The 26,918-nt window shown below is 41.6% G+C and overlaps 1 protein-coding gene across 9 annotated transcripts in view; it reads right to left on the reverse strand.

Annotated features, from left to right (window-relative positions):
* Positions 1–26,918, reverse strand: part of mctp1b (multiple C2 domains, transmembrane 1b) — a 38,838-nt gene that overhangs the window by 4,346 nt on the left and 7,574 nt on the right. For 3 of the 9 annotated variants that reach the window (XM_034710274.1, XM_034710278.1, XM_034710280.1), the window contains exons 2-13: positions 10,895–11,015; positions 9,186–9,328; positions 9,010–9,089; positions 7,167–7,290; positions 4,245–4,283; positions 3,705–3,872; positions 3,485–3,615; positions 2,416–2,602; positions 2,241–2,334; positions 2,030–2,132; positions 586–688; positions 236–337 (exon numbers count right to left, since the gene is read on the reverse strand). In XM_034710274.1, the coding sequence (XP_034566165.1) occupies positions 236–337; positions 586–688; positions 2,030–2,132; positions 2,241–2,334; positions 2,416–2,602; positions 3,485–3,615; positions 3,705–3,872; positions 4,245–4,283; positions 7,167–7,290; positions 9,010–9,089; positions 9,186–9,328; positions 10,895–11,015 (1,395 nt within the window). Of the gene's footprint in view, positions 1–235; positions 338–585; positions 689–2,029; positions 2,133–2,240; positions 2,335–2,415; positions 2,603–3,484; positions 3,616–3,704; positions 3,873–4,244; positions 4,284–7,166; positions 7,291–9,009; positions 9,090–9,185; positions 9,329–10,894; positions 11,016–11,127; positions 11,217–17,744; positions 17,932–26,918 lie in introns of those variants that run through there. The other 6 variants (XM_034710281.1, XM_034710279.1, XM_034710275.1 and 3 more) reach the window with 6 other exon arrangements.

The raw sequence follows: 26,918 nt of genomic DNA on the forward strand, positions 1-26,918 counted from the left end.
TTAAAGCTACAGTCAGGAACGTTTGGTTTGGATTGATTTTGGCGCCCCCTGTGGACAAACCTCTTCTCTCTTGTCCTGTACATGTAAGACGAGTGCAGTCCATCCTTCTTACTACTGCCCATAAACTATCCTCACTATTAGATATGACCCTCATAATGTAATTGAACCCTTTCAGATGACGTCCTGAGTTTGATTGTGGGGATTTTATGTTATCTTTATATATGAATCTACTCACGGTGTTGTAGATGACGTCGATCTCCAGGTAGATGTGTCCTTTGGTCGGCCCGGTCAGCTCTTTGTTTTTCAGCATGTAGCTCTTCTGTTCCCCGTTTCGGACCTGACAGGAACAAAAACAGGATCAGGGTTTTAAATGTATACACTTCATGAAGTCGACAGTTTTCAAACAGACTCTTTCTGTGTTTTATATTTTTATTTAAGTGAGTTTACCCCCTGTAAATATTCATGTTTACAAAGCAATACTTCAAATCTGTCCCCAGCTTCCTCTGACTTTTTAAACCATCCTTTAGATAATTTCTATTCATCTTTAAATGTGTATTTCATGATCTTATTTTCTGTTCCACTCACATGTAATAAAGGGATGACCACTTTCCCCAGGAAGTCGGCGCTCCTGTCTCTGTCCTCATCGAACACGGTCACCTCCAGCACCGAGTGGATGTCTTTGACGTTACTGAGAGAGGGACATGAATAAGGAGGAGTAAGGAGGTTAAAGGGCATTTATAAACATGTATCAGAGTAAAGGTAATGAGAGATAGTCCCTGCTGAAATGACCTCCATTAAAACTATCCCTTCATACAGTGTTTATATGTTCCATGTTGTGTTGTGTGTTTCATTCAGGGCTTTGTTGTACAGCACAGATTATTTTGATTCCTAAATCAACACACAGGTAGAAATAGCTTTACCTTGTTATCATGGACTTCAATACTGACTGAGATACAAAATAATAAACATGTGATTAATCTATTTTTTTAATATTGTGTTTCTTGTGATTTGATTTGTCTTGATTCCAATCCATTCCATCCTGTCCCATCCCATTCTATCCATTCACTCCATTCTATTCTATTCTATCCATTCATTCCATTCCATTCTATTCTATTCTATTCTATCCATTCTAATCTATCCATTCCATTCTATTCTATTCTATTCTATTCTTTTCTATTCTATCCATTCATTCCATTCCGTTCTATTATATTCAATTCCATTCCATTCTATCCATTCTATTCTATCCATTCCATTCTATTCCGTTCCATTATATTCAATTCCATTCTATTCTATTCTATTCTATTCTTTTCTATTCTATCCATTCATTCGATTCTGTTCCATTATATTCCATTCCATTCCATTCTATTCTATTCTATTCTATCCATTCCATTCCATTATATTCATTCCATTCCACTCTATTCTATTCTATTCTATCCATTCCATTCTATCTATCCATTCCATCCCATTCCATTCCATTCTATTCTATTCTATCCTATCCATTCTATTCTATTCTATTCTATCCATTCTATTCTATCCATTCTATTCTATTCTATCCTATCCATTCTATTCTATCCATTCCATTCTATTCTATTCTATTCTATCCTATCCATTCTATTCTATTCTATTCTATTCTATCCATTCTATACTATCCATTCTATTCTATTCTATTCTATTCTATTTTATTCTATTCTATTCTATCCATTCTATTCTATCCATTCCATTCCATTATGTTCATTCCATCCCATTCCATTCCATTCTATTCTATTCTATCCTATCCATTCCATTCATTCCATTTCATTCTATCCATTCCATGAGACTTTGTGTATATATTTATAGAAAAATAAATGTGGATGTATAGAAAGAAAGAATAATAGAGTAATGTGAAGTATTAATAGTTAAATGAAGTTAACTGTGATATCTGTGATAACATGTTACATCATGTTCAGGTTAACAGATAAGATTTCTGGTCAAAGAGGAACAAAGTTAGAACAAAGATTAGATAAAGACACTGGGAAAGTTTCTGACTCACAATGTGAAGGCTTTGTTCCACTCTGGATTGAGGTTCTTGTAAACAGTGTGAGTCTGTAGTCTGTCGTTGTTCAGCTCCAGCACACAGAACGGATCGCTTTTACCTGAAACACAGAACGTCACAGAAACATCACGGTGTGAGGGAGCAGACAAACGTGACATCATCAAGGTTTAAATCCAGCACAGGATGTATGAAGTGTGAGGTAAGGTACCAGTCACGTCTGCTGCCATGAGTCCTTCAGCTCTCATCACCTTCACCTGCACGATGCCCACATCCTTCAGGTTAAAGAAGGACTTACACACACCCTGCAGGAGGACCACAGAAACCAGAGTTACTCATGTTCCCAGACTCCTGTTCCACTTTCACACGTGACTCAGTCTGCTTACGTATCGTTTCAGGATCTCCCGCCGCTCCTGCGGGTCGTCCAACGGGGTCACGGACAGGTCGGCGATGGAGACGTGAGCGGAGGCCGTCAGCGTGACCAGGAGCACCACGTACCCCCGGGACTCCTCCAGCTGCAGCTCCAGGTGATGAGTCTGCTCCTTGGACAGCGTGGAGAGGTCCAGCTGACAGCTGGGGGACAGATCGACCAATCGTGAGGACACAGACTAAGACTTGATGCTGAGTTTGTTCATTAGATATTAGATATCCAATGAAAGGTTCTGGAGGTCTGCTTAAAGGTTCTAATGGTCCCTGAAAAGGTTGTAGAGGTTCTTCAGGATTTTATTGATCACTGAGGAGGATCTTTAGGTCTGTGTGGAGGTTCTTCTGGTCATTGAGGACTTTTAACACACTTTAAAAGACTCTAGGGTACCTGAACAAGCTTTTGGATGTCTTTTAAGGATGTATGGTTACCTTTAGGGGCGGTTCTAGAGGTCCATCACGACCATCATGAGGTTCTAAGAGATTCAAGAAGTCTTTGAAAAGGTTGTACAGGTTCTTCAGGATGTTTCATGAGTCCATAAGAAGGTTTAGTGAGCACCTAAGTTCTTTAAGGTGGTCCCTTATCGGATCCTAAAGACCAGTTACTTTGGTCTTGAAGGTTCTTTTGCTAACCCTAAGGGAGTTCTACGAGTTCTACCAGAAGTTCTCCTGGTTATTCTAGACATTGCTCATCCTCTGGAAGTCTCTGTTTGACTCCCAGAGGTCTTTAAAGATGTCTTATTACCCGGCTCTTTTCCTGATCCTCTGTTTGTGTAAGTTGCTTGATTCTGATTGGTTAAAACCACTTGACGATGGTTATTAACTTTCACTAACATGAGCAACACCAGAGGCAAACTGATCACACGTCATGTCAAATCAATCCGTGGGAAAGAGTTCCGGCTTGTTGTGACATTTGCCTGGTTTGTTGATCCTTCAGGAGGGTCTAGAGGTCACTGAGGATGTCCTACATGGTCTGGGAGGTTAGAGGAACTCAATCTTAACATCTTTATTTCTCAAATGAGATAAACTGACCGTCCAATGAAGTCGTCTCTCCTCCCAGTGTCTCTGTCCCACACGGTGATCTCCAGCACTCCTCCGGTCTCCTCGTACAGGTGGAGGTCAAACTGCTCCCTCCACTGAGGACTCAGGGTCTTTGGCACCGTCTGTAAACACACACACAATATAACCAACGCTTTTTAAAGACATCAGAGGGTCAGAGGGTCAGAGGGTCAGAGGTCAGAGGTCGGCGTACCTTGCTCCTGTACTTCTGAGGACCCAGTCTGAACTTGACGTAGGGGTCGCTCAGTCCGTTGGGGTCCATGGGGATCAGGTTTCGCCCTTCGATCAGAGCGATGCTGACGATCCCTCGCCACAGCTGAGACTTACGATGAAGCTCGGAGAGACGCAACGACTGCTGCTGCTGGTGCACACACACACACACACACACACACACACACACACACACACACACACACACACACACACAGATGGAGAGAGAGAGAGACACACACAGGTGTTCAAATAAGCTGCAAGGATAAAGTTTGAGAAGTGGAGCTCTGGTGGAAACTACAGCAAGCAGCTACAAAACACAACAACAACATTAAGGAGCAAACACACAACGTGTTGACGTGTGTTTGTACGACACTGATTAACCATGAAATGCGACAACATGACGCCAAAAGGAGCAACGACACAGACGGCTAGCAGGGTGAGGTTGTCAGATGAAGCTGTGCTGGGACAGACGACGATGACGATGATGATGATGATGATGAGGATGATGATGAAGAGTTACCTTGGTGGATCGTTTCCAGGATCTCCTGAGCAGCATGGTCTGAACATACATCAAAAGATTAATTCACTGCAACATCCTGAAGTGTTCACTAGAAATCTACAAATATATCTGCACAGAAGAAGAAGAAGTGCGGCCACTAGAGGGAGCTAGAGGACGGGTTTATCTCCAGCTACAGAGGAGGGCATCCTCACTTCGGCTCCATGAATAAAGCATCTGAAAATAGACTCTAACAGAGGAAATCTCTCCCTGCTGAGCTGAATATTCATGCTCTCATTAGCTTTGATCCGCCTGAGCGCTGTGTTCCCTCTCCTTCCCCTCCTGTCTGTTTTCTTTGGGTTGCTTGTTGACTCTTTCTCGTCTTTATTCCTCAGCTCTCTCTTCGTTTTCCTCCCTCTCTGAGAGGAGCGGCAGCACGGACTGAGACTCACACCGATGATTAATTTAAATACTCTGAATAAAACATGGAGGAGTCAGGCTGTGTGTCATATCTTAGAGGTGAGGAAACATTTGGAAACCATCTTCTGATACTCAGATGCTTACAAAGGTTTTACAGAATCTAACCGCAGAGATACAAGAGTGGAAAGGACACCATGATGGGAAACCAGAAACAACAAGTATTCTAATTTCATGAGGCAGATAATGAGAAAAGGTCCAAAATCAGGACCAAGGTGTCCTTCTTTAGTTTATGGACAGCCTCAAGATTGGCACCTTGTATTTTGGAGCTAAAGTGGGATTAATTGAAAAGGTCAAAGGTCTCTCTGGGTTCTGACATCAACTGTCCTCAACTTAACGAAGATATTTCACCAAATGTCCAGATCAAGTCAGGGTAAAAATGTCTGTTTACATTCAGCCCACCCAGAACATTTTGGGAAGGTCTAAGGCGTTTTATGACTGTGTGAAAGAACTCTAATTTAATATTTAAGCTTATTCTATATTCATATATTGAGTTATATGGAAATTACCAAAATAAATAACACATTATTTATGCAAGTTAGAAAGAACAAATCTCAAGAGGTGAAGTTCAGGGACTGAATGAGCTGAGGGGACACCTAGCAGAGAGCAAGCAGCTCCTACCTGTCACTCAAAGAGGCCACGCCCCCTAATTTTACCTCCCTTTAATCCTGAATCTAATGTAAACAGGTGAGTTGTCATGGTCGTCCCTGGTGTCGCTTTTTCTGTCTAGAGTTAATCCCTGTTGTTAATTGGCTTTGATCAATCAGAAGCATTCCATTCTATTCTGCTTTGATCTGTTCCATTCTGCTGTGATCTGTTCCATTCCATTCTATTCTGCTTTGATCTGTTCCATTCCATTCTATTCTGCTTTGATCTGTTCTATTCCATTCTATTCTGCTTTGATCTGTTCCATTCCATTCTATTCTGCTTTGATCTGTTCCATTCCATTCTATTTTGCTTTGATCTGTTCTATTCCATTCTATTCTGCTTTGATCTGTTCCATTCCATTCTATTCTGCTTTGATCTGTTCCATTCCATTCTATTCTGCTTTGATCTGTTCCATTCCATTCTATTCTGCTTTGATCTGTTCCATTCCATTCTATTCTGCTTTGATCTGTTCCATTCTGTTCTATTCTGCTTTGATCTGTTCCATTCTATTCTGCTTTGATCTGTTCCATTCTGTTCTATTCTGCTTTGATCTGTTCCATTCTATTCTATTCTGCTTTGATCTGTTCTATTCCATTCTATTCTGCTTTGATCTGTTCTATTCCATTCTATTCTGCTTTGATCTGTTCCATTCCATTCTATTCTGCTTTGATCTGTTCCATTCCGTTCTAGTCTGCTTTGATCTGTTCCATTCTGTTCTAGTCTGCTTTGATCTGTTCTCCTCTCTGCAGATTGATTTGATATGTCGTGTGTGATCAGGTTGTCTCTGGTGTTTATTTCTATTGTTACGGGGTTTCAGCCAATCAGAATCCAATATTGAACACAGCCGGGTAATAACCTGCTGTAAACAGGCGAGCTGTTTATAAATTCAGCCGTACAGTCGTCATGACGACAGAAATGAGCTCTAGAGACCCAATGTGTTTCTGTACCAGGCTGTAAACATGTTGATTTCTGCTGTAACATTTTAACATGGGGCTCTATGGGGACTGACTCACTGCAGGAGACATACTCTAGTGGACACTGGAGGAACTGCAGGTTTTGGGGACTTCCACTTTAATTTCCTCCAATTCAAGACTTGAGTCTAGTTTCATTTTGTTCATGTATAGCCACATGTTCATGTTCTATGAATGAGACCTCTACTCAGACAAACTACTACAGCTACAAACTAACTACAGCTACACGAGCGTTAAAGCTTCAGCAATGAATCAAAAGAACTGCAGGGGATGCCAGAGTGAAAGTGAGGACTACAGCTACTCAATAAGGAAACATCCCTCATCACCAGGGGGAGATGGAGCAGGACAGGAATCTGTCAGGGTGGAGCTACAGGAAGCCACGAACAGCCTGATCAGCTCTACACTCACTTTATTCACATACGGCTTCCAGCGATACGTCTTAACCTCTGACTGCTGCAGGGGGAAAAACACAAACGCAGCACCAACCGTTTCACTGAGAGGGAAAGAGAGCTCAGGTAGACTTCACTGATGTGCTCTGATTATTGCTCTACATGCATCCTCTCTTCCTCAGGTCCTGTTTTATGCTACATCCATTGTTTGAAGGTTTAAGTTCTTTGCTTTATAAAGAGAAATCCTGAAACTTGCTTGTTGCAGGTGAATAAAAGTGAGGAGTTTTTTGCAGACTGCACCCATCATGAAGTTTTGAAGCACCAGCTCTCCTCAGTCTGGTCTGACCTCCTTGTATCTTTAAAGTTTATCATATGACACTCATTCTCAGCTGACTTTATCGCTCATACACTGACAGATTTTAACTCCACAGAGAGACGTTTAAAAAAAGCAGCAAACCTACCGTTGAGTCTCGTCGTTCCTCTATAGGACTGTCTTTAGGAGTCAGGGTCACAGCGAGCTCCAGAGAACCCAGATCCTGATCCGGATGATGAGGATCCTTCAGGACCAGAGTCACTGGGATCATCCTACAAGAGGTAAAAACAGGACATCATGATGTTTCCAGATGTGAATGTTTCTATGTTTACCACATGTTTTTAACTTTGGTATAATTCAGTAACACATGACTGTTAGAGGTGACTGATTATTTTTAAAGCTGATTCTGTCATAAAATATTAAATATAAACACAAGAAAGTGAATGTAACTTCTTCATTATGCTCTGAGGTTCAGAATAACCACAACAACGTCCTGAGTGAGTCTGAAGACTTAATGAACAACCACAGGAAGTTCTGTGTTCTCTATTTTCACTCTCTCTCTCTATCTCTCTCTCTCTCTCTCTCTCTATCTCTCTCTATGTCTCTAACTCACTCTCTCTCTCTCTCTCTCCCTCTCTGTCTCTCTCTCTCTCTCTCTCTGAAACAATGATCATATTACTCATCATCGTACATGTAGATGTGTTTGATATCAGCTTCAGTAGATTTAAGAACTTCATATTTACTGTTTTCTTTCTTTCTTCTTGTGTCAGAGTTTGTTTATGATGAGTTAATTTATTTAACTTTATTTGATCTGATAATCTGCAAGTGAAATATAACTTCTTACTTTGGATTCATCCATCCATCACCCATCCGTTCAATCATTCAATCTTCTCTAATATTCAACCAAGCTATTCATCAATAATCCATCCTTTCTTCTTTTTAATTTTCCTCTTATCCATCCATCCATCCATACATTATCCTCCATTGATTCATCACTCAATTATCATCTATTCATCTATCCATCAATTTCGTTATTCAGCCATCCATCATTCCTTTATCATCAATCCATCGATCCATCCATCCATCCATCCATCCATCCAGCCATCCATCCATCCATCCATCCAGCCATCCATCCATCCATCCATCCATCCAGCCATCCATCCATCCATCCATCCATCCATCCATCCATCCATCCATCCAGCCATCCATCCATCCATCCATCCAGCCAGCCATCCATCCATCCATCCATCCATCCATCCATCCATCCATCCATCCAGCCATCCATCCATCCATCCATCCATCCATCCATCTATCCATTCATCCATCCATCCATTATCCTCCATTGATTCTTCACTCAATTATCATCTATTCATCTATCCATCAATTTCGTTATTCAGCCATCCATCATTCCTTTATCATCAATCCATCGATCCATTCATCCATCAATCTGTTCAGCAATCTATCCATCAAAATATCCATCCATCAATTTGGTTATCCATCCATCTGTCTATTAATCTGTCCATCCATCTTTCCAACCATCCATTCATCAATCCATCAATCCGTCACTCTGTCCATCCATCAATCCATCAATCTATCCATCTCTCCATCAATCTGTCCATCCGTCAATTTGGTTATCCATCCCTCCAATCATCCATTATCTATTCATCCGCCATCAATCATTTATTCAACCATCAATCCATTCTGACTTATTTATCCATTGTCCATCCATCCATCCATCCATCCATCCATCCATCCATCCATCCATCCATCCATCCATCCAATCTTTTCTATTAATCAACCAAGCTATCCATCAACGATCCATTCTCTCCTCTCTTTAATTTCCTCCATCAGTCAGTCCACAGATCCATCATCGACCTTTAATGAATGAAGGATTCTAAGATTCTTTATAAACTCTTGTTTTGTGTAAATGATCTCAGGACGAACTCGTATGAATCAGTGAATGAATGAATGAATGAGTGAGTCTGACTGACCTCTGCTGCTCCAGACTCTCCAGGTAAAGGTGAGCTGACCCCATGAAGTCATCCTGAAGGCCGAAGTCATAATCAAAGACCTGCAGAGGAACGAGACAGACCTCCTCTGAAGTTCACCTTCATACATGTTACATGTGTGAGACGCTCTGAGCATGTTCATATGTCGGAGTGTTTACCTTCACATATAGAGGCTCACTCAGACAGTCCAGCACTAACGTCGTCTTCTCCTCCCACACCGGGTTCAGGTTCTTATGGATGATTTTACTCCTGAACACCTCTTTACCCGAGAGCTTGAACTTCACGTACGGATCACTTGTCCCTGAAGAGAGGAGAAGTTTCACAGATGCAGAAAGTGTTTGAGTTCAAAGTAAAATATGGACAGAAATACTTTTATAGGGGCAGGAGAAATCCTCAACAAGACCACAAAGACACAAAACGAAGAGATCAAAACAGCAAAGACACAAAAATCAAGAGGTATAAAAACTACAAAGAAAATAAAAGAAAGAGAAATCCAAACAGCTACAAAGACACAAAACAAAGAGATCGAAACAATCACAAGGATACAAAAACAAAGAGATCAAAACAATCACAAGGCCACAAAGACACAAAACTAAGAGATCAAAACAGCAAAGACACAAAAATCAAGAGGTATAAAAACTACAAAGAAACAAAAAGAAAGAGAAATCCAAACAGCTACAAAGACACAAAACGAAGAGATCAAAACAGCAAAGACACAAAAGAGATATAAAAACTACAAAGAAACAAAAAGAAAGAGGCATCAAAACAACCACAACAAAGACACTAAAAAACCAAGAGATAGCAAAACAGCTACAAGGACACAAAAACCAAGAGGTATAAAAACTACAAAGAAACAAAAAGAAAGAGATCAAAACAGCAAAGACACAAAAGAGATATAAAAACTACAAAGAAACAAAAAGAAAGATATCAAAACAAACCAAAAGACACAAAAACAAAAACACATAAAATCTACAAAGAAACAAAAACAAAGAGACATCAAAACAGCTACAAGGACACAAAAACCAAGAGGTATAAAAACTACAAAGAAACAAAAAGAAAGAGATCAAAACAACCTCAAAGACAAAAAACTAAGACACAACAAAGACACAAAACCAGAGACATCAAGACATGATAACAAAGAGACTTAAAAACCAAGAGACATTAAAACAAATACAAAGACACACAAGAGATAAAAACTACAAAGAAACAAAGGGAAAGAGATCAAAACAACCACAAAGACACAAAACCAAAGACATAAAAACTATGAAGAAACAAAAAAGAGAGACATCAAAACAGCTATAAAGACACAAAACAAGAGATATAAAAACTACAAAGAAACAAAAAGAAAGAGATCAAAACAACCTCAAAGACAAAAAACTAAGACACAACAAAGACACAAAACCAGAGACACCAAGACATGATAACAAAGAGACTTAAAAACCAAGAGACATTAAAACAACTACAAAGACACACAAGAGATACAAACTACAAAGAAACAAAGGGAAAGAGATCAAAACAACCACAAAGACACTAAAACAAAAAGATATAAAGACTACAAAGAAACATAAAGTAATAGATCAAAACAATTGCAATGACACAAACATAAAGTAATCAAAACAGCTAAAGACAAACACAAAGAGACATCAAAACAACCCCAAGGCACTCAAATAAAGACGCTTAAAAAACAATAGACATCAAAATAGCTACAAAGACACTAAAGAGATATAAAAACTACAAAGACACAAAAGGAAAGAGATCAAAACAACCTCACAGACAAAAAACAAAGGAGCAAAGTTGCTACAAAGACACAAAAACAAAGTCATCAAAACAGCTACAGAGACACAAACACAGAGACACAGATATTTACCTCCTCTGTCTCTGACAGCTAGATTGTGTCCTCTCTTCAGCTCGATCTCCAGCTTGTACATCCCTGTGTTTGGGACGGACCTCTCAGACGTGACCCCTGAGGAGCTTGGAGCGCCCATACTCTGTCAGAAGACAAACAGAAGTATTAATTAGAAACCTGAAGTCAGTCACTCCATCACTCCATCACTCCATCGCTCCGTCGCCTAACAAGCCGCACGCTTCAGTAAAACTCACCGACATGTTTCAGAGGAATAAAAGCTGCAGAGCGCCGTAACCCTGACTTCCTCTGTGCAGCCGCGCTGCTACCTCTGACTGAAGTGTCTAATTCAGCTCAGTAACCGTCCCAGGGGTGACCACTGACAGGAAATTACACGAGAGTAGCTTCCTCCCATCAGAGCACAGTGTTGAAATGCTTTTTTTTCATCCCTGTAGTATCACTCTTTACTTCTGTTGCAGCAGCTGCTGCAAATCGACTGTCGCAATGCACAACATGCATCGAGCATGACGGGCTGATTGTGTAACTGCTTCATCATCATCTGATGAGGAGAATTTAGAGGAGGGGCTGAAGTCACAACATGAAGTATGCAGAACTTTCTCCATCATTTAGAGTTCAGAAAAGCACTCTCATGCTAAAACAGCGCCCCCTCTGTTAGCTTCTAGTATTACCTTACTGTGTTAAATACTTGAATCTGATTGGTCTAAACCCAATAACAACTGTGTTTATATTTTGAGAGTAAAGTGTTGCCAGGGTCAACCTGAGCACTGGTCACTTTCACCTCTGCCTGTTGACACTGTGGTAAAAAAGTTAGCTTCCATTAGCATTCTAGACTGGACAATGAGAGTATATTAAATATTAAAATGGATGTATTTAGAGAAAAATGAACTTTAGATTGGGGGTTAGAAGAAGACAAGAGGAGGAAAAGAGCGCAAGGTGGCTTCACAGGGTCAGGTAGGGGGTCTGAGGGGTAGGTGGGGATATCTAACAGGGAAAGGCCTTGAGGTAAAGGTGCGTTTTGACTGCTTCTTTAAAACCGTCCAGGGTTGGGGCGCTGTGGATGTCGGGAGGGAGAGAGTTCCACACTGAAGGCTCTGTCCCCGAGGGTCCACAGCTTAGTCCTGGGGATGGAGAGGACACCCAGGTCCGAAGACCTTAGGATCCAGGATGGAGTGTGTCGGTGAAGGAGGTCAGCTAGGTATTGGGGGGGTCGAGGGCATGCAGGGATTTGTATGTGAGGAGGAGGAGCTTATAGGTGATGCAGCACTTTACAGGGAGCCAGTGGAGGTGCATGAGAGTGGAGGTGATGTGCTGCCAGGGCTTGGTGTGCATGAGAACCCTGGCAGCTGAGTTCTGCACGTATTGGAGCCGGTCCAGATCAGAACAGGACTCCATTGCAGTAATCCAGCTGGGAGGTAATGAAAGCGTGGATGAGGGTCTGGGAATCGGAGAGAGATGGACGCAGACAGGAGATGTTCTTGAGGTGATAGAAGGCAGACTTTGTGACTGATTTGAGGTGTGACTGGAAGAAGTTACAGGGCTGGTTGAGTGAGAAGTAAATGTCAACAGACTTTAAAGGTTGCAGAGAAGAAGACCTTAATCTGGTGCTGTGATCATTTTAGGCATCAGAACAAAATGCTAACAGAAAAACACCAAAGTTTGGACTTAAAGAAATGCAAAGGACCAAAACCAGCAAAAAGAGACCAAACTGCATGACAACAAAGAAATACAAGTCAAAATCAGACGTCAAACATCCCTCATCAGGTATAAGACCACAGAGCAACAACAAAGAGAAGCAAGCTGAAGGACATTTAATAATAAACAACAGAACTTTAAAAAGTGAAACATCCCTAACTTCAAATTTCCTAAATCACTGAACATATACTCAGAAAGAAGAGGCGATGTTCTTCCTCAGAATATGTGTTTAGAGAGAATTCAGAAATGTGATTATGGTCCTCAGTATAAGAACGAGCTGCAGCTCTCATGCAGGCAGCAGCACTTAATCAAACATTTATCAGAACATTTATCATTTTAAAGCAGGAGAGCCGCTCTGCTGGGGCCGCTGCATCCTGTCAACACAGACAGATCCACTTACACAGAGAGGCTGCGATCAATACGTTTATAATGTGAGATAATACACCGGGCGGTGGGAGATGAAAAGAGGCCGCACTTCACTGTGTGGATTACAGCTCCGATGTCCAGAGGATACACACTCTGGGTCAATGCAATAAATATATATGTGGTGTTACAAGAGGAGGGCCAGGCGGGGGATTTAAAGATTATTTACAGGAGAAAATATTAAATGTTACGACTTCATTCTTCTATAAATCAAACTTTATGTCATTATCAACTTTGTGCTTTTTAGTTTGCATCACTTCCTTGACTTTGCACACACTTGGAATGAGCTATCAGCTAGCATTGCTAGCTTCCAGTTGAGAAAATGAGCAGACAGCAACATTTATTAACTACTGAACCTTCAGTCCGGACCACTCTCCTCAAAAATAATTAATTATTTTAATGCAATAAGGTATATTTTGCAGTACACCTCTGTTCTGGGAGCTCCCTGCTCTTCAAAATGCTTTCGTTGAATGCCAAAGTTTGAACTAGGGAGAGCACACCTCCCCTCTTTTTCATGTGCATGCAAAGCCAAGGCAGGGAGAGCAACAGCAAAACCCCATCCCTTCCATGTGCCTGCATGGAATGCCAAAGCCTGAGGTGGAGAGAGCACACCTCCCCTCTCTTTCATGTGGCAGGGAGAGCAGCAGCAAAGACCTCCGCCCTTCCTCATGTACCTGGAATGCCAAAACTTGATGTAGGGAGAGCACGCATCCCCTCTCTTTCATGTGCCATAGAGATTAGCAGGAAAGACCCCTGTCCACGTGCCTGCATGGAATGCCAAAGCCTGAGGTGGGGAGAGCACACCCCCCCTCACTTGAATGTGCATAAAAAGCCAAGGCAGGGAGAGCAGCAGCAGAAACTTCTGCCATTCCATGTGTGTTTTAGGAATACCAACGCCTGAGGTGGAGAGAGCACACCACCCCTCTTTTGAATGTGGCAGGGAGAGCAGAAGCAAAGACCTCCGCCTTTCCTCATGTACCTGGAATGCCAAAGCTTGAAGTAGGGAGAGCACGCATCCCCTCTCTTTCATGTGACATAGAGATTAGCAGCAAAGACCCCTTTCCACGTGCCTGCATGGAATGCCAAAGCCTGAGGTGGGGAGAGCACACCCCCCCCTTACTTGAATGTGCATAAAAAGCCAAGGCAGGGAGAGCAGCAGCAAAAACTTCTGCCATTCCATGTGTGTTTTAGAAATACCAACGCCTGAGGTGGAGAGAGCACACCACCCCTCTTTTGAATGTGGCAGGGAGAGCAGAAGCAAAGACCTCCGTCCTTCCTTATGTATGTGGAATGCCAAAGTCTGAGGAAGGGAGAGCACACCTCCCCTCTCTTTCATGTGCATAAATGAAAAGCCAAGGCAGGGAGAGCAGCAGCATTTTGTGTTACTAAATGCAGGTGCTTTATTTAAGTGTTCTGCTCTAAACATCCACGGCATGCACTTCCATGTGTGTACATGAAATGCCAAAGCCTGAGGTGGGGAGAGCATATTTCCCTTTCTTTCATGTGCATAAATGAAAAGCCAAGGCAGGGAGAGCAGCAGCATCCCGTCTTACTAGATTTAGGTGCTATATTTAAGAGTTCTGCTAGAAACATCCACGGCATGCACAGGTTGGATCATAAAACCGGCTCTTGCAGAGTGGATCACGTTCCTCCTGTATTCTCTCCACATGCAGATTTTTCAGTAATCACCTCCAGACGCTGGGAAGCCGACGGATACACAACAACTGAAGAGAGAAACCAGAACACTCCGAACACCAAGAACCAGGTCAGCTTTCTACAGACTCTGTGTTTTTATACAGACACTGTTCAGAGAGAGGTTCAACATTTAACAGCATCATCACACGGCAGAAAGAAAGTTTCATAATGTCACATCTCTGCAGATATATTTTTAAATCATCTCCTTGCATCGTCTCCATGCAGACTCAGATCTCAGAGGTGTTGAAATACTCCATGTAAAGGTGTATCTGCATTTATAATACTATAACCATCAGGGAGAAAGTTGTGCACTCCGGCACTCATCAACACAAGCATTCGGAAGTACTTAGATAAAATGCGAACACATGTGAGAGTAAAACAGGAAGATATGAGCAGAAAAGAGGAACAACTCAGAGAAATATTTGATGCTCTGCACGCTTCAGGAGTGTCAGAGAGAGAGAGAGAGGGAGAGAGAGGGAGGGAGATAGAGAGAGAGAGAGACAGAGAGAGAGAGGGAGAGAGAGAGAGGGAGAGAGAGAGAGAGAGAGAGAGAGCTCTGTCACGATACTCACAAGTTTCAGCCTCAAACTGTCAGTGACCTCAGAGTCAATCATCTGTATCAGCCGTATGAGGAAGACTCACGTTAGCTCCTCCTTCCTCGCTCTAATCCATGTTTGAAAGTTTGACTGAACTTTGCTTGTTTAGTGAAATATGAGCTTCTACTTCTGTAAGGCTTGAACTTCAAAACAGAGGTTTAATCTCTCTCTGTTGACGGCTGACGACTTCACCGGGGATATGATAAGAGGCTTAAGGTGCCGTCTAATTATTACAGGCGGTCAGAGGTCACAGAGGTCAGGGACGAGGGGTTAAACTTTAACAGTGGTTCCTTTCATGATCCTTTTTATGGTTTTATGGTTAAAATCATGTTTTGAAAAGCAGGCAGAGACTCCAGCTTTGAGGAAATGTTTTGAAATGTTCTGGAATAGATAAAAAACCAGTACATGACAGTATGACTCTGTTCTGGGAGCACCCCAAAGCTTGAAGAAGGGAGAGCACACCTCCCCTCTCATTCATGTGCATAAAAAACCAAGGCTGGGAGAGCAGCAGCAAAGACCTCGGCTCATCCATGTGCCTGCGTGGAATGCAAAAGCCTACAGTGGAGAGAGCACATCTCCCCTCTCTTTCGTCTGGCAGGGAGAGCAGCAGCAAAGATTCCCAGCCCTTTCATGTGCCTGCATGGAATGCCAAAGCCTGAGGTGGGGACAACATCACTTCCCCTCTCTTTTATATGGTAGGGAGAGCAGCAGCAAAGACAAGGCCCGCCTGTCCTTGTGTATGTGGAATGCAAAATCCTTAGGCGCAGAGAGCACACCTCCACTTTATTCCATTTGCCATGGAGAACAGCAGGAAAGACCCGTCCCTTCCATGTGCCTGCATGGAATGCCAAAGCCTGAGACGTAGAGGGCAAACCTCCCCTCTCTTTTATCTGGCAGGGAGCAGCAGCAAAGACCTCTGCGGGTCCTTGTGTATGTGGAATGCCAAAGCCTGAGGCAGGGAGAGCACACCTCCCCTCTTTTCCATTTGCCATAAAGACGGCAGCAAAGACCCAAGCCCTTCTCTGTCTGTACGTGGAATGCCAAAGCCTGAGGCAGAGAGAGCACACCTCCCCTCTCTTTCATGTGGCAGGGAGAGCAGCAACAAAGACCCCTGCCCTTCCATGAGCCTGCATGGAATTTCAAAGCCTGAGTGGAGAGAGCACGCCTCCCCTCTCTTTTATCTGGCAGGGAGAGCAGCAGCAAAGACCTCTGCTCTGTCCTTGTGTATGTGGAATGCCAAAACCTGAAGCAGGGAGAGAACACCTCCCCTCTATTCCATTTGCCATAAAGACGGCAGCAAAGACCCAAGCCCTTCTCTGTCTGTACGTGGAATGCCAAAGCCTGAGGCAGAGAGAGCACACCTCCCCTCTCTTTCATGTGGCAGGGAGAGCAGCAGCAAAGACCCCTGCCCTTCCATGAGCCTGCATGGAATTTCAAAGCCTGAGTGGAGAGAGCACGCCTCCCCTCTCTTTTATCTGGCAGGGAGAGCAGCAGTAAAGACCTCTGCTCTGTACTTGTGTATGTGGAATGCCAAAACCTGAAGCAGGGAGAGAACACCTCCCCTCTATTCCATTTGCCATAGAGAGCAGCAGCAAAGACCCCTGGCCTTCTATGTGCCTGCATGGAATGCCAAAGCCTGAGGTGGAGAGAGCAAACCTCCTCTCTCTTTCATCTGGCAGGGAGAGCAGCAGCAAAGACCCCTGCCCTTCCATGTTTGTACATGGAATTCCAAAGCCTGAGGTGGAGAGAGCAGACCTCCCCTCTCTTTCATGTGACAGGGAGAGCAGCAGCAAAGACCCCCGCCCTTCCATGTGTGTATGTGAAATGCCAAAGCCTGAGGCAGGGAGAGCGCACCTCCCATCTATTCCATTTGCCATAGAGAGCAGCAGCAAAGACCCCTGGCCTTCTATGTGCCTGCATGGAATGCCAAAGCCTGAGGTGGAGAGAGCAAACCTCCTCTCTCTTTCATGTGGCAGGGAGAGCAGCAGCAAAGACCTCTGCTCTGTCCTTCGCTCTGTGGAACGCCAAAGCCTGAGGTGTTGAGAGCACACAAGGTAAAAATACTCATAAAGTCCCTGATTTCTTTACTTTAGTTCTTGTATAAGTTGACTCTGCTGGTTTCTTCTACACCAAATCTTCATGGTAAGGTTTGTTTTTTATATTTTTTATGACATAAAGTGAAATAAATCTCAGTGTAAGATTAAGTTTTCTGTTTTTGTCCATGAAAACAAAGAAAACAAGCAGAGGAATACAGAAATAAACAAGTAATCAACCCATAAATGAATCCTAAATCAGTTTTAGTGAAGGAATCTGAGGCTCTGTTATCTGTAAAGTCTAATGTTATGTCATTTTCTTCCTCCAGCAGCTGATAAAACCTCAACACAAAGCTCCTTCAAAGCGTCCTCTCAGCTCCTCTCTCCTGCTGGCTGCACACTCAAATCACTCACACGTTATGAAACACGCTCTCGTTTCCGGACGCCGTTTGAAGTGTGCCAAGTTCTGCTGCAAGCTGGTGGAAACCCTCTGAGCTGCCAACGCATAAAAACAGGCTAATAAAACCCAGCCAGGCCTTCCTGTGTAACGGGAGCCGGTTTCAGTGCAGGTGGAGGTCTAGTCTCCGTCCTCTCCTGGGCTGGAGGAGCCGTGAAGTGGGGTAAGTCCAGTTCAGACATAATGGAGTTAAATCAGGAGATGAACTCAGGAGGGGAGGATGTGTTCCAGGTCAGCTTTACATAACTGAAAACACAAGTCATCATCTCATAGAGCGGCTAATGTTAGCCGCTACTGACTTCACTACACTGTCAGGAGGCAAAGAGCAACTTTAGCATTTGTTAGCATTCGTTAGCATGAGTGATTTCCCTCCTCCTAGCTTTATTTAATTAAACACATGACCTTTCTTTTATTTTATCCAGTGTTTTATTTATGATTTATGTTGTAAATTAGGGTTCTTTTTTTTTTTATTATTATTGTTCTGAAATTAAAGTCAGAATTCTGGTGGATTTTCAAAATAAAGTCCATCTGAAATATAAAAATGTGCCTGCTAAATTATATAATTTGTATTACAATTAATCTCAGTTTCCACTAACATGTTTTTATTCAGACTGAAAGGAGAAAACCTCAAAACCAATTACAGCTACACCTGATTTGGAATTTCAAAATAAAAGCCCTTGGAAATGCAGCATATTAGTGATGATTTTTGGATATTTTCAAAGTGAGGTACTTAAAAAAAATCCCTGTTTCCACTGACTAATTTCAGTTCAGACTAAAGTAGACAGAATTCTGACTTCTTTTCTCAGAATAATAAAAAAAATAAAACAAATTGACCTTTGTTTTATTTGTTTTTCAGTGGCCCTAATCTCTGTACGTCTCTCTGTTGTATTTATTGTATTTGGGGGTTTAATGCTTTGCAGAGCAGTTTATAATCCTGTTTTGATAAATTCTGCACAAATAATTTCATCATTTTAATGTTTTTAAAAGTAAACTTAAGACTTACCTTTTTAATCTAGCTTTTAATTTAGATTAGTTTATTTTTAGCCCTGGACTGCATTATTATTTTCATTATTTGTATTATTTTTATCCTGATTTTAATCATTGTTTTAACATTTATTTATTTTATTTATAACATTAATTATTTATGTATCTATTAATTTCTTGTGTTCATCTAAACTTGTTAATTTTACCTTATTTTTAACTTACTTATTTTATTAATTTTACTGTGTTGATTTTATTTTATTTTTAAGTATTTTATTTATGATCATGTCTTTTATAATTTTACCATTGCTGTTGTTTTCAGTCTCTCTGTTATTCTGTGAATCTCTTTAGCTGCATGTTTTTATGTATGAATGGTGATGTATAAATAAAGTTGAGTTCAGATCCCAAATAAAGATAAAAATCACAATAAAGAAATAATGAAACTTAAAGGGCGGTTTGTCTTTTCTGCCACTAGGGGGCTCACAATAAACCCAAACAGAGGATGCAATTTTCTGAGGTTGTAGATTAAAAACTAATTCACATCTCCAGTTAAAGGTAAGTTTATATTTATACATCTTTAAACATAATATCATAACGCCACCAAGAGCGGCACGCAGCTCAGGAAACCTTCCCTCTGACTCCAGGAAGGCAGCAGTAAGTTTTGCAGCAACAAAATCAACAACAGGCTCCAAAGTCATGCTGCCGGGCAACAAACAAATCACTGAACTCTGAATCTACTGCAATAAATAAAGAATTAAAATCTGCATCCTCATTTAAAGGCAGAACACGACACATCCACACTGTCCTCCCATCATTCTTCCTCTGTTACTGCCACCAAGAGAGGGTCAGAGGTGGAACGATTACGCCTCTGTGTGTGTGTTCACATTGACGTAACAGAGGTGTTCCTTTAAGTGGCAGCATGTCAGCAAATAACCCAGAGAGCAAGCTTTATGAAAGTCTTCTTTAACTGCAGAGGGAGAATGCTGACTCCAGGTTCATGCTAAGTGATGACAGATATTTCTGAAAGTGTGGAAGTGTTTATTTTGTTTATGGAGGTTTCTGAAACCCTGAAGTCAGCTCCTCTCCTTTAGATCAAAACAGAGGTGTGCTGTCAGGTCTCTTATCAGTGAGAGATGAAGCTCTCTAGGCTTCAACGCTGCTTTTAATCACCGCGGCAGGTATGAATAGACCAAAACAGAGGAGTGAAGCCGAGGCTGAGTCAGAGAGTGAAGCACGCTGTCACAGTTAACAAGCTGCTTAGAGGATTATCTGACGTGTCGCAGCAAATCAGGAAGCACCGAGGCCGGGAATAGAAGCAGATCACACACAATCCAATCAGCTACGGACGCACACCTGTTTTAGAAGTGTATTTATGTTTACACACACACACACACACACACACACACACACACACACACACACACACACACACACACACACACACACACACACACACACATCTGTGAGTGCAGTCAAAGCCAAGGGTTCAGTCTTCTGTCTGTGATCTGTGGTTCATCTCTGATTGGATTAGCTCTTATTGAAAATGTTCAACCTAAAAATAAAACCCCAAAGGTTAATCCGTTTCTGATGATCTATGAGAGGAAGAGTCTCGAATCCTCCTCCTCCTCCCTGAAGCTTCCAACAGATCCTCCATTATTTCACCACTCCTTCTAGAAAGACGACTTCAAATACGACCAAAGACCAACCAATCAGGCGCTGATTTAACTTCTGATGAGGAGACAAGAACCTTCTAGTGCAGGGGTGTTCAAAGTACGGCCCGGGGGCCAATCGCGGCACAAGGTCCATTTAATTATGTTCCCCAAGCTTCCATCTTCAAATGTGTTATTTATAGCAAAGAAATGAATCCCCTTCTGAATCATCTGAACATTTGCAGTTTCTTTAAAGCACACAAACAAAACTAAAGTCAAAACAGAAACTTCTCAAAAACTTCATATGGACTACTTTTATAAATTCAAAGCTCTGTTTATTCTGCAGGAATATAATTAGGAGGAAACACAAGAACTCTTAAAGTTGACAGGTTTTTTCAAATTCATGTTTTCATCATGATGTGAAAATGTTCTTGATGAACAATAAAAGTTCAGAAGACACAAAGGAGGACACAAGACAAGATCAAAATTATGAAATTGTGCAGAAAAGGCAAAATTTGGTGCAGAAAAAATAGTTGAGAATGCAGGACAAGAATTATTTTGTTCTTAAATTGTCTGAAAAGTCTTAAAAACAACATGAAATAGAAGTGTGATGAAATCCAGATCCTGATCCTGTCATAGAAAAATAATGAGACAATATTTTTCCCACATTGATCCTAATGAAAAATATTCTACAGGAGAAGATAACGTTTGCTCATGTTTACATGGCTTGTGGAGAACTGAGGACTTCCTAGTTACTGATTTATTGAGAAAACAAAGTAAAATAATTATTAAATAGAGATTTCATATATAACTTGTATTATTCCAAAGTCTCAGTAGGAGCCACTGGCCCTGAAGTATTCTGACAACATCAAATGTGGCCCTCTTTGAAAAAAGTTTGGACTCCACTGTTCTAGTGTTTGTGACAGCTGTGAGGACAAAAACTCCCAATCAAGAGCTCAAAATCTGAAGAATCCACAAACACAGCATGGTGGCAACATGCCATAGTTAGTCACAGCCTCTGATTGGTCCAAACCGTACATGATTCCATTATAAGGAAATAAACTGCACATAAAGCGTCCACTAAAGAAGCTCATACCCTGTAGTAACCATCTTACTTCATTCCTATCTTTCCAGAGAGTTGCACATGTGCAGTACAGATCAGACCGTGCTTATCCTAGCCTTTTAAAGATGTCGTCAACAATAAAGAAAAATAATAAACAGTGAAAGGGTCGGTCTAAGGATGCCGGACTGCAAAGAACTTAATTGTTTTACTGCGAGTTAAAACGCCAAACTAACGTGCCTCAAAGTCATTATCCGGGGCTTTTGCAGCCAGCCTCCAGTGGACACTCTAGGTACTGCAGTTTTTGAGCATCTCTATCAGCTACAGATAAAGTGGCTTACACTGTACGAGGGGATTTTACTTTTTACTTAGTCGTTTTGGAAATATTAACATTATCAGTTTTGCATAATTAGGGGCGTGGCTGACTTGACTGACAATTAAGGGAAATGTATTTACTGGGATAAACTCCTTGAGATGTGTCATCTCATTTTAGAGGGGGTCCCAAACAGACAACCACAAACAGAGAACAGTGCAATACAAAATATACAACAAAACATGAATAATTCAAAAGAAAAAACCCATGAACAGTCAGACAGACAGACAACTTGATGACGACGACAACAACAACAACAAAACAGAACAGAACAGAACCTTAAACAAGGTACAATCAACAAGAGAAAACTAAATGAAGTTAAGGTGGTAACTTAAATTCAGGAGCAGGACCACGGTTAAACCACGCCCTCCATCACCTGACAAGCCTACTTAAACGTAGCCAACCTACTCCAACCGTTTGTCTGTGATTCTTCAACCCACCCTCCCTCACCTCACTCTACTGCACTTTACCTTTTTCCTTATCCCCTCCTACTCAACTTGTGCTCACTTCTTCTGTGCCCTTGTCTACTTCCAGGTACAGCCTGGGGTCAAGGTCAGCTCTGGCAGGGTAACGCTGAGAGGGAACCCCCATCCTGAGTCTCCTTCTGCTGGGCCAGACTGCGCACAACTAATTCATTAAATGTTCAAACTGATATCCTTGTGTGGCGTGGTCCTTGCTAGTGAAAGGAGCATTGATTAAAGACAAAAATAAGAATAATAGTCAGAGAGAAAGAAATGAATAAATAAGTAAAGGAAGTGGAGGAACAGTGAGGGCTTCACTGAAAACATAAACAGTTTGTTTTGAGATGGGAAAACAGATTTTTTAAATAAGGGGAAGAAGACAAAGACTGAATATTTAAAGGTTGATTATTTCATTTGGAAGGATCCTGGAACATAAGAGCTTTTTTACCAACTTCCTCGGCTGTGAATGAAAGTGACTCAACTCCATCTCTTTGACATTTGCCAAGTCGATTGAAAGTTAGACAACCATAGAGTTAGCATTTCCAATATGGCGACCGCTATCGTTGAGCTTTGGAACTTGGCTCAGAAACCAACAGGTGACATCATGGAGATATACTCTCCAGCTCCACCCTGAGTCAGTGGTTCAAATGAGAACATTTTTTTATCATATAAGAAAAACAAAGTCAGCAAACATCCTCATTAAAGAAACTGGGAGTGTCCTTTTGTTCTCCTCTCTCTGGATCCATTTCTTCAAACCTCTCTGTGAGACACCGTCAGAGCTTGGTCTGACGTGAGGCTCACACCTAGAGAGGAGTGGATATTAGATTACAGACCGCAGCGCTGGAAGCCAGATACGAAGTCAATAAACCCACAAAGGCAATGAAAGCATGTGAGCAACATATATCTTCTTAACGTCAACAGCAGAGCCCTCCATTACACGACGCTCTAACCTCAAGGGCCCATTAACGCCAACACACCACCACGCCGCCACGCCGCCACGCCGCCAAGTGATCAATGAGTCAGTGAAAGCAGAGCCGGCAGACTCACTCTGATGGAGCGGCGAGGGCTTCTCATCATGAACCGCCGTGTTTACACTCTGTGGTTATTTATGAACCTCTTCACAACGTAAACACAAAGTTATAAATATATGTTTGTTTAAAAGCAAAAAAACTTAACTACCTGGTCCTGCCTGCAGTCCTTTTACAAACATCTCTGTGTGTGTGTCTGAGTGTGTGTCTCTGTGTCTGTGTCTGTGTGTGTGTGTGTGTGTGTGTGTGTGTGTGTGTGTGTGTGTGTGTGTGTGTGTGTTTGTGGGTAAACATCAGAAGGAGCTCGTGTCAGTCACTGCAGAGCTGACTCAGCAAACAGACTCAACAGAAACAGGTCGGGCTGCAAAATGACCTCACTCCTGTTTTAATATAAACTCTCTGCAGCACCGAACACATGGAGTCTCTGTCTCTGAAGAGTCGTGTTGATTTAAACGTCAAGAAGCTATCGTTAACAATCCAATCAATCCATTCTGTGACGGTTTAAGGGGACAATAAAATGCTAAATTAAATATTGATATCTCCCCTTCTTCCTGTTAACATCAACATACTGAATACTACATCACTCTGACACCAGGAGGAACCTGATCACATGTCACATCAAATCAATCCACAGAAAGGAGAACGGATTGGACACATCAAAGGAGAACGGAATGGAACACATCAAAGGAGAACAGAATGGAACACATCAAAGGAGAACAGAATGGAACACATCAAAGGAGAATAGAATGGAACACATCAAAGGAGAACAGAATGGAACACATCAAAGGAGAACGGAATGGAACACATCAAAGGAGAATAGAATGGAACACATCAAAGGAGAATAGAATGGAACACATCAAAGGAGAATAGAATGGAACACATCAAAGGAGAACAGAATGGAACACATCAAAGGAGAACAGAATGGAATGGAACACATCAAAGGAGAATGAAACAGAATGGAAAACATCAAAGGAGAATAGAATGGAACACATCAAAGGAGAACAGAATGGAACACATCAAAGGAGAATAGAATGGAACACATCAAAGGAGAATAGAATGGAACACATCAAAGGAGAACAGAATGGAACACATCAAAGGAGAATAGAATGGAACACATCAAAGGAGAATAGAATAGAATGGAACACATCAAAGGAGAACAGAATGGAACACATCAAAGGAGAATAGAATGGAACACATCAAAGGAGAACGGAATGGAACACATCAAAGGAGAATAGAATGGAACACATCAAAGGAGAATAGAATGGAACACATCAAAGGAGAACAGAATGGAACACATCAAAGGAGAACAGAATGGAATGGAACACATCAAAGGAGAATAGAACAGAATGGAACACATCAAAGGAGAATAGAATTGAACACATCAAAGGAGAATAGAACAGAATGGAACACATCAAAGGAGAACAGAATGGAACACATCAAAGGAGAATAGAACAGAATAGAATGGAACACATCAAAGGAGAATAGAATGGAACACATCAAAGGAGAATAGAATAGAATGGAACACATCAAAGGAGAATAGAACAGAATGGAACACATCAAAGGAGAATAGAACAGAATGGAACACATCAAAGGAGAATAGAATGGAACACATCAAAGGAGAATAGAATGGAACACATCAAAGGAGAATAGAATGGAACACATCAAAGGAGAACAGAATGGAACACATCAAAGGAGAATAGAATGGAACACATCAAAGGAGAACAGAATGGAACACATCAAAGGAGAACAGAATGGAACACATCAAAGGAGAATAGAATGGAACACATCAAAGGAGAATAGAATGGAACACATCAAAGGAGAATAGAATGGAACACATCAAAGGAGAACAGAATGGAACACATCAAAGGAGAACAGAATGGAACACATCAAAGGAGAACAGAATGGAATGCTGTCCGTTGATCACAGCCAAATAGAACACTGATTCATTCTAGAACAGGAGAGACACCAGGACCGACCTGATCACACGTCATATGAAATCAATCCACAGAATGTAGTCCGTCTCATTCCCCCTCTGCCTGTTGACACTGTGGTAAAAACCTTAGTGTGGTCTCAGGCTGGTCTTGGTCGTGGGGACATAATGACAGTTAGCCGGCACAGATGTGAGAGCAGCCTGAGGAGCTACTGGACCCCAACCATCAACTTTAAACATAATATCATAACGCCACCAAGAGCGGCACGCAGCTCAGGAAACCTTCCCTCTGACTCCAGGAAGGCAGCAGCAGGTTTCGTAGCAACAAATTCAATAACAGGCTCCAAAGTTGTTCTGCTGGGCAACAAATAAATCACTGAACTCTGAATTTACTGCAATAAATAAATAATTAAAATCTGCATCAGGCACAGAATGAGATTCCACCAGTCTCTTTATGTGACCCCTCTTGGGGGGGTCCCGAGGCACTGATTAGGAGGTCGCAAGATGCCTTCCAAAAATCAATAAAAACTTAGAATGATCTAAAATTGTATCTTTTATCCTTTTGTTGTAAAAACATGTACAAAATTTGTAGCTTCATTTGAGATACAACACTGTAAATATAAAACGTCATCAATTTTCTTCTTTACTTTGTTTCCACATGACCCCTCAGGAAATGATCCTGCTAAAGCCTTCTTTAAATTACAAAGATATCTGTAGGTTTCTGGATTGGCCTACTTGTCTTGTGAGCAACATTTAACCACATCAGGACAGTGGGGGTCTCCAGTCTCTGGCACTGTTTGGGGGTCACAGAATAAAAAGTTTGGGGACCCCTAGTTTAGGCTAACTCTGGGGTTCACTTTGAAGCTAATGCTTGCTAGCAGAAAAACACTTTAACTGAAACAAACTTGCTGGGGGAAAAAAAGCAACATTTTCTAAATCTTAAGTTTATACAGTCTGCGTTCTTTAGTTTTTACGTAGCATCAAGTTGCCGGTGGCGTCGCCCCCTGCTGGACGTCAAACATCATGAAACCCATCAGGTATTTGTGTAACTGCAGGTCAGAGTTCAGCTTAAGAACGACAGGTCAATCCACACAACATGACTCATTACACTTCCTGCACAGGCGGACTCATCGCTAATCACAGTCTGGGTCAGCATGCACACACACACACACATACACACATACACACACACACACACACACACACACACACTGCTTTGGGTTGAAAATAAGCAGATGTTTTTTTGTCTAAAGCTGCAATACTTTCAAGAATATCAAAGGTTAAAATACGTGATAAGCAGAATAAAATATATTGTATCATCAGACTGAAATCACTGATGCTAGTTTGATATCACTGCACTGTTGTTCCTGCACCACAAACATGAATCTCTTCCATCTTGAATCTTAAATTTTGAATGTAAGTGATGATCCAAATACCTTTTTTTTAACATTTAAGATCCACTAAATGGAACTAAAGGTTCAAATTTCTCTCTAACTTTTTCAAAAGAATGAAATATACTTGTGCAAACGTCCCTGCTGAGTTTCATTGTTTGAGTTCAGATGAAGATCTTGAGACCTGGACTAAAAAGAACCTGTCCCCTTTTATTTTACGTAACTGTATCTTAATCAGGACATGAACACAAAGCTCCT

Source organism: Notolabrus celidotus, chromosome 19, assembly GCF_009762535.1.
Source record: "Notolabrus celidotus isolate fNotCel1 chromosome 19, fNotCel1.pri, whole genome shotgun sequence".
Classification (NCBI taxonomy): Eukaryota; Metazoa; Chordata; class Actinopteri; order Labriformes; family Labridae; genus Notolabrus; species Notolabrus celidotus.